The 9,237-nt window shown below is 31.0% G+C and overlaps 1 protein-coding gene and 1 pseudogene across 1 annotated transcript; both read right to left on the bottom strand.

Annotated features, from left to right (window-relative positions):
• Positions 1–3,248: 3,248 nt before the first annotated feature.
• Positions 3,249–4,223, bottom strand: LOC125807113 (NDR1/HIN1-like protein 10). Its single transcript, XM_049486885.1, has one exon. It carries the CDS (start codon positions 4,082–4,084, stop codon positions 3,392–3,394), a length of 693 nt encoding a protein of 230 aa, XP_049342842.1. The 5' UTR covers positions 4,085–4,223; the 3' UTR covers positions 3,249–3,391.
• A 3,970-nt stretch (positions 4,224–8,193) lies between these two features.
• LOC125807115 (NDR1/HIN1-like protein 10) lies at positions 8,194–8,900 on the bottom strand (annotated as a pseudogene).
• Positions 8,901–9,237: the final 337 nt, after the last annotated feature.

Here is a 9,237-nt window from a genome sequence, read left to right as displayed (position 1 = left end):
ATTTTTCAATTTTTGCAACTGATTCTGTAATTCAACTTAATTGTAACATTTCTATATTCAAATAATTTTGAAAAAAGTGGAAATTATTGCTTGTGGTCAAACGTGCACTTAATTTTACAAAGAATCTATGACCAAATTTTTGGAAAAAAACTATAGTATAGTGTTTTCCTTTTTTTTTTTTTTTTTTTTTTTTTTTGAGTTGGGCAGTAGTTATCCATTCCTCATTGAGAGAATATATTCCCTCTTGTAAGAATATGGGGAAAATATTTGATTCATATGTAGTATTTATTCTCAAGAGTTAAAAATAATTTCAAATAAAAATTAAGGAAACAATATTCTACTAGCAATTCATGGAGCAAAACTCTCTAGAATTGTCACAACTCAAGTTCATGAAGTGTATTATTTGTCTGGCCCAAAAAACTCTATAGATTTATCCCTTAGGCTATGTTATCATCAAGCTTAAAAACTCTATACATACGTATACTATGTAAATTTTTATCATATCTTTTTCAAAAGTTTATCAGTCTAAAACCTATCAGTTGTTTGATCAACCAACCCTCCAACATGAGCATCACGAACACACACATATATATATACTATTTGTTTGTATAATTTTTTTGGTCTAGGGATAGTTTTGATCTCTTAATATGTATTCTGGACATAAAATTAGTGGAACCATTTTGGGATTGAAACAAATCAACTTTTTATTTCCTTAAAAATATATATTCCTTAAATAAAAGATGAATTATTTTGTCTATTGAAACTTCTACGTGAAGCCTTGATGGAATATAAGACATCATCATTATATAGGCAAAATCTTTCTCCTTTTTCTTTCTTTAAAAATATATATCTTAACTTCATTTAATTTAAGGAAGTTGCTTACCTTTTAACTTTTATGAACCTTTTCAAAATTCCTTCCATTAACTTTTTAGTGAAGAGTCACTTTACCAATATGGATTGTGGTGCAGTGGTGGAATTGTTTCACGCTTAATCAGAGATTTCGGGTTCGAACCCTGGGTACGGAGAAAATCTTATTGAAAGTGTCACCCCCAAATGGGACCTGCACAATTTGGATTTAGTGTTGTTTTAAAAAAAAAAGGAAACTTACATAAATATACTATATTAAAAAAATATTTACCATTTGTAGCAATAACAATTTCTTTACACTTGATCACTTTTAATACATTATAATACAATTTTAATACATATTACAAAGAAAAATTTATTATTAACATATAATACAAGTTTTATTGATGGATAATAAATTTATCATACATTTTAATACACTTATAATACAATGTGTTAATTTCTTACCAAACAAACATAATATATTTTTAAAAAACAGTTATAATACATAAATATTGCATACATAATTCACTTTTAATACATATTGCAGATTTAACATAGTATTGCTATAAATGATAATAAATAAAAACTATCGCTAAAATCAGTAATTATTTATTAAAAGGTACACATCCAAGTATTTTTTCCAAAAAAATATTTGCTACATACATTAAAGAGTAATGACCCCAATTTGGTGACTTGCAACACTAATGGACCTAATAGTTGAGCCCAATACATTCCTATTTACAGTGTAGTTACTAAGCCCAACAAAGTTCACCAAATATTCTTATTGGGCTGGCCTGCTACTCATATTCTTAGAATAACTAACTGATGAAATATATCCATCCAAATGACTTCTGAACAATTACAACATTACTGTATAGATTATAGAATTTTTGGGATTAGGGGCGTTAAAATCAAGTCCAACCCGTTCGATCCGTTTAAGTTTGGATAGGTTAAAATTTGGCAATTTATTAGTTCAACTTATTTCAGCCCATTAAGAATTTGGTTGATATGCAATTCAAATTGACTCATATGAAATCTTGTCAAAATATTTTTAAAAATTTAATATGATATTTATAGTCATAATAAAGAAAAAAATATTATATAATTTTTTATAAAGTAACAAATAAAGCGATTAAAGCTTACAAAGAATTGAGTGGGCTGGGCTATGACTAGCATCTTAGTCTATTGCAGCCTTTGTACAGGTCAATAAACAGTTCATTTATTAACTCAATCCGATTTGATTTGCCTAAATTTAGCTTAACCCACTTATTTGACACCTCTATGTAGAACGAATGGCTCTTTGGAGCAACACATGTGGGCACCTAATTTCATAACTATAGAACACATAATGTGTCCTAGCAATTTCTCTTTTCCTGTTTATTTTAAAGTGAAAAACTCGTTACCCCATGGGCCATGCCTTGTCCTAATGAATATTTGTCAAGCATGACAAATTCTTATAAACATTATAATACCAGAAAAATTTTAGCAGCTCAATTGATTGACTATCATAATAATTACTTTATCATTGAGGATTCGGTTCTCCACTATGTTATCCCTTCCCCATTTCCTCTACCCTTAATTTGTATGAAGAAAAAAAAATACTAGTTTAATATTTCAGTATTTGAATTTGGATATGTGAAAGTGCTCGTTTAATACGAGTTGAATTGATATTGATAGTCCAAAAAAATGATTTGTTCATTCGTCAGGTAAGATCCTGTTTTTATTACTTATCGATTAGAACCTCATGGAATATCAAGTAACGTAACGTCATTGATTTCTATACTAAAATGCCTTGTGCCTTCTTTGATTTGGAAGCTACTAACATAACAAGATAATGAAATTGATGTAAAGAGATAGCTCTTTGCTACGTAATTACTTATTGAATTCCTATCAAGAAATAGAAGTTGGTGAATCGAAAAGGACTAAAATGTAACATGTGTTGTCAAATAAAGGGGTGCAAGTGTAGTTTTTTTAAAATGAAAGGGCGTCTACGTGCAATTATTAATGGATTGTTATTGTGAATTTTCTTTTCAAACTTATCTTTTTGTACTTTTAATGATCGTGGTGTCTGTCCAGCCAACAAGTACGTACTTGGTAATCCTGACCAACAAGGCTATGTCAGATGGAAAAAATCACCTAATGTTTTTTTGTCTCCGCTAAAATTTGAACTTAATAAGACCTCACAACTCTCAACTACTTCATTGACTACTAGGCCACACCCTTGGGTGCTGGTTCGTAAAAGGTATTTTAGCTCACCTAAAATGAGAAATTTATGATCAAACTTAATGTAATTATTAGGAGTAATAGGTTTGGATTAGGTATCTCATTGACCCACCTAAAAAATTTTAATCAACACCCAAATTGAAATAACAAAAGCAAGAACCATTCCAATAATGAAATTAAAGAAAGAAAAATGTACATTATTTATTTCACAACAATAATCAAATAACAATAATACATATGTCCATGAATGCTAAAGTCCAAATGGAAAAAAAACAAAGAGATATAATAAAATAATAATACTCAAAAAAATATAATATATCTACCAATCAAGATGACATCTAGTTTCTTCAAAATTACGAGATCTACCATTAGCCTCCAAAGGTACCTTAAAATCACATTCAATTTTAGGCTTAATTTTGTGAGTTTTAATCCAACCAATCTTTAGCCTAATACGCATATTAAGCTTCACTTCAATCTCATAAGCCCCTAAATTCTTCTCATTAATATAATTTGATTTCTCTCTATCTCCCAATAAAACCAAACCTTGTCCCTTAAACACTGGATGCAAAATGCTAGTATTTTTGTGACCTTGATAAAATGGTTCCAAATTTTGACTAGCAAATCTCTGACCACCATATATAGCTCTTGCTTCTATCGAATCGTAGTAAATCCCAACGCGCTTGTTAGGGTTCCTAATAGTCATGTTGAGTGCTAGATCATAGTAGAGGGTGTTGTTTGTAGTGGAATAATCGAATTGTGTCAACGTGGCATCAGTCACGTAGAATTTGACCTTGTTAGGACGTAGGACTAGCCAAAGGACTAACGCGATGACTCCAATGATGATGAGGAGGGTGAAGATGATTTGGCAAATGCAAGTGCATAGACAGTTGAAGAGACAACTACATGGGTTGCAACAACTACCACCACCACGACTACGGTGGTAGGTTTTGGTTGGTGGTGGAGGAATTGAGGGGCCATAATAGGCTCCGTTTAAGTTAGGTTCTGGTGCCATAACTTAAACAAAGAAATACAAAAGATGTGTTGAGTTTCTTTGTGTTTATGAGGATGATGTTTTAGTGGAGGAAGATGAATTGTTTGTATTTTGGTAGGTTGAATATATATAGGTGTAAATTGTAATATGGATATGTGTGTTTTCTTTGTATGATTATAAATAGAAGAAAAAGGCCGTGTTTTGGAGTTTGAAGGACGCGCTAGTTTATTTATAGGTAGCTTCTTAGAAATTGTGCCTAACAATTACTCCCTCGGTCTGTAATTACTTGTCCACTTTTCCTTTTATAGTTATCCATAATTACTTGTCTATTTTGACAAATCAAGAAAGGATAAATTCTTTTTACCTATTATACCCTCAATTAAATGACTAATTATTTTGAAAAATGTGAAACTTTTTATCCACTTCATAATTAATAGGGGTAAAATGGTAAACTCACTATGTCATTAATTATTTTCTTAATAGGTGTGTTAATTCAAAAGTGGACAAGTAATTAGGGTCAGAGGGAGAGGAAGTATGTGTATCAAAATTATATTATACGTCATTGACTTGGTATTTAGTCAAGACTTTTATTAGACTTTAATAGAGGCTAAAGATGGGTACTTGGTCAATCTTTTATGATTTTGGGTGATTCTCATGTCCCCGCAAGTTAGCTTTCCGGATTAAATTAGGTCTGAGATTTATTTTGTTCTATAAGTATCGTGATATCAGAGTCAGACACGTCAATTCTTGATTTTTATCTATTGTTGGGCCTTTGTATCATATTATGGAAAAATTACCTAAATACACATCTTATTTTATCATAATCTCTAAAATTTCCTATCATTTAAAAATATTTCAAAAATTCCCTCTTGGATACATCACTCTCCTCTCGCTGATACATCCATATCCCTCTCATATACATCCCTCCACTCTCTGATACATCTCTCACCTATGTATCTAGATGTCCAGTGATGTATCAGGAAGTCCAGTAATATTGTATCTGAAGTCCATAAATTTTAAGGGAGTTTGTAATTTGGAAAAGAGTAGAAAAATAATATAATTAGCTCTTTAACACTATGTTATTTATGTAAGTTATACTATTATCACCCAAAGTCTAGATATTTAGTTGTAGGCGTGCGAAGGATCGAATAGGTAAAACTACTATATCTCCTATTTTTTTCGAGAGAAGTCTTCTAACTCGTTTTAAAACGTTGAAGATAGGGAGAAGTTGAATTTCAATTCCACAATTATACACATATTGCTCATGTGTACGTATGGGATTTGTGACTAAATTGGAATCTAAATGAGTACATTATTTTTCATATAATGTTGGTAACTTAGATATTTTGAGACAACTTTTGTTGGGCAGCTGTACTGTCTATTTTTGCTCCACTTTCCCAAATATGCCATAACACAACATTATCCTACCAAACTCTATTTTCGTATTCATTATGAAAAGGAAAAATGTTACACTTATCTATATTTATTGATTTTTACAACGAATTTATAAGTTAATATTATCATAATAATTGAGATTACAATTAATTATTTATAAAGATGAGTCTAATTTCGTATATATAGGAAATATTCCGTTTTAATCCAACCAGACTTTAGCCTTTTACGTATGTAATGAAGCTTCACTTCCATCTCATAAATCCACGAACTCTTGTCATTGTTGTAATTCGATTTTTCTTTATCTCCCAATAGAACAAAACTCTGTCCTTTAAACACTGGATGCAAATTGCTAGTATTTTTATGACTAGAAAATCTATCGCCTCCATACATATTACCTCTTGTTTTGATTGAATCGTAGCAAATCTCAACATGCCTATTGGTAGTCATGTTGAGGGAAAAATCGTAGTAAAAGGTTTTGTTCGTGTTGGATAAATCGAATTGTGTGAACATGTCATCTGTCACGTAAAATTTGATTTTGTTAGAACGTAGGACTAGCCAGAGGACTAATAACGCGATGATTCCGATGATCATGAGAAAGGTGAAGATAATTTTGAACAGGTAGTTGAAGAGACAGCTACATGGATTGGGTTCTGGCATTTTAAGAAATACAAAAGTAACTAAAATTGTGTTTATTTTGAAGTATATTATATATTGAAGCAAAAATATGTTTTTGTGTTAGATTGGAACTATGGAATATAGGTAAGCAAAAGGTGATTATATAATAATTAAATAGAAGAAAAAGGTCGTTTGATATTTTCAAAAGCACCTTCTTAGAAATTGAACACATTGTAGCAACGAAGATTGCGCGTGGTATATATTTATTATCAAGACTATTCTCATTGAAAAAATCTCCAAATTCTTTCGTCACAATTTAAGTGTTTTAGTTTGATTGGATATGAAATTTAAAAATAAAGAGAAATTCTTGAATCTTGTAATCTTAAATTAAAAATATGTGCAATCTTTTAACTTTGGCGGTCCTAAGCCTGTCACATGGAGTCTTCGAGTTGGAAAACTTAAATTGGGATATAGAGGGAGTAGTATAAATTATTTTTGTACATTTTCAAGTAACGATATATATAATAAGAAAGAAGTCACTACCAACAACAAAGATTGTGATAAAGTGGTAAGTCAAAGTTTCGAGTTCGAATCCTCCAAGTACGGAGTTACCTTTGTTACGAAGCACTTTATTCCCAAAGTGGGACTTCTTGGCATGACTCCAAATTTAGTCGGACTCCAATGTTAATACCGGACACAAAAAAAAATCACTAAAATTACATGTCTCGTATTCTAATTTGTAGTTTACCTCTCAAGTGAAAGTACTTCTTTTCACTGACTAAATTTGAATTTACACCGAAAAATCTCTCAAATGAAATATTTCCTAACAAACACAATTTCTTATACTACTTACCTCTCCCTCACGATTCTTTTTTCGCGATCGATCATTATCACTTTCATATTACTCTTTTTCATATTTATTATGAAGCCAAAGCATGTTAATTTCACATGTCTGGTCTTATTGAAGTACCAAAATTTGTGTCACAATCAAGACAGACATTGTGGCAAATGGCTTATTGGCTAGTCACATTCACAAGTCTCCATCATTTATTCATTTGTAAGAAAAACAATGTTATTAGCTTAATGTCAACATAAATTGATCTAATAATAAAATGTATATGGTTAATTTCTCAACGGATAGTTAATTGCACTTGACGTTAAGTGGTAACTCTACCTTGAAATGACTCGAACTCATATATATCAAGTACATATAGTTGAGCTACTAATTCGAGAATCTACATTACATACCGTGGCAGATACAAGATTTTAACTAAGGAATCACGAAAAATTAAAAAAAGTAGTGCTTGAATTATAAACTTGAAACCTCAAGATGAAATTTGAACCCCCTAAACCAATTAGCTAGTCTCTCTATATATTCTCAAGTATAAGGGATTCAAAAACACAGGAAAATTAACATGATTTTCCTAATAAAGGTACAAGCAAAAGTTTTTTTTGATTAATGGAATATATGCATGTGAAAATGTCTTACTAGGGAGATTTTTTGGACTCATCTATATGCATGACTATATATTGAATAATGAAATTTGTGGATTTCTTTAACCAGGCCAGCTATCCTTAGAAGGGTAGGAATATAGTGGGATTAATACCAAAATAATATTTATATCGAAAAATAATTAGAACAATCAATATCAAGGCTAGAAAACTCTTGTAGAACTTCCACAAATATTTATATTAGGGTCCACAAATATTTGTACTAGGGTGTATATTCTCTCCATTCCAATTTACGTGAGAAACAAAATATAAAAGAGAAAATAAGACTTCTAAAGCAACCAATATGTATATTTCTGTAATGTCAACCTTAGCCTTTTCTTGACATTTACTTTATGTTCTCTATGTGAAAAGGAAAATGTCAACTTTGCCTTTTCTTCAAAATTAAAAATTGGCTTTAATACACTTTAATTAACTTCCAAACTACTATATTAATAAACAAAAAACTATAGTATCCAAATTCCAGAATAAAGAAAATCAGCAAAAATAAAACAAACTCATTATTTATTAACAACCATAATATATATCCAAATAACAAAAAAGGAGATAAATCCCCTAATCAAGAAATTATACTAATATGATCCAATAAATATAGGAAATACAAAAAATCACAAATAAAAAAAATAAAAAAATTACCAATCAAGATGGCACCTAGCTACCTCAAAATTAACAGATCTGCCACTAGACTCCAAAGGTACCTTAAAATCACACTCAATTTTGGGCTTAATTTTGTGAGTTTTAATCCAACCAATCTTTAGCCTTATACGCATATAAAGCTTCATTTCCATCTCATAAATCCCTAAATTCTTCTCATTATTATAATTTGTTTTCTCTCTATCTCCCAATAGAACCAAATTTTGTCCTTTAAATACTGGATGCAAATAGCTAGTATTTTTGTGACCTTGATAAAATCGTTCCAAATTTTGACTAGCAAATCTCTGGCCTTGATACATACCTCTTGCTTCGATCGAATCGTAGTAAATCCCGATTCGTTTATTAGGGTTCCTAATAGTCATGTTGAGTGCAAGATCATAGTATAGGGTGTTGTTTGTAGTGGAATAATCGAATTGTGTCAACGTGGCATCTGTCACATAGAAATTGACCTTGTTAGGACGTAGGACTAGCCAGAGGACTAATGCAATGACTCCGAGGACGATGAGGATGGTGAAGATGATTTGGAAAATGCAGTTGCATAGGCAACCGAAGAGGCAGCTGCAAGGGTTGCAGCTGCTTCCCCGTCCATGTCGATGGTAGGATTTGGACGGGGGCGGAATGGATGGACCATAATAGGCTCCGTTCAAGTTGGACATAGCTTATAACAAAACAAGAAAGTCAAAATTAAGTACAACTTTTTTTGTTCTTTGTTCCTTTGGTGTAATATAAGATGAAAAAAATATATAGATGAGAGTTATGATCCTATGGTGAGTTGAGGTTAATATATATGTGTTTGTATAGTCTATGATTTAATGTGTATATTATTTGAGTAGGTAAAATATGTTGAATTGGTAAGCAAAAGTGGATTGATTTGAATAAAATACCGTGTTTTTATGTTCTTTGAAATGACGACGCGGTTGCTTCTTGGCAAGACTTCACATATAAACGCTACTTCATTCTCAATCAGAGATCTCGGATTTGAGTTTTTTTAATACAGAGTC

This window comes from Solanum verrucosum, unplaced genomic scaffold, assembly GCF_900185275.1.
Source record: "Solanum verrucosum unplaced genomic scaffold, falcon-dt-bn FXZP01000196.1, whole genome shotgun sequence".
In the NCBI taxonomy this organism is placed as follows: domain Eukaryota; kingdom Viridiplantae; phylum Streptophyta; class Magnoliopsida; order Solanales; family Solanaceae; genus Solanum; species Solanum verrucosum.
The sequence above is the reverse complement of the archived record's forward strand: the minus strand, read 5'-3'. Positions and strand labels throughout refer to the sequence as shown.

Coding starts and splice junctions, on each gene's coding strand:
- LOC125807113 (XM_049486885.1), bottom strand. CDS start 4,084: ATGGCACCAGAACCTAACTTAAACGGAGCCTATTATGGCCCCTCAATT.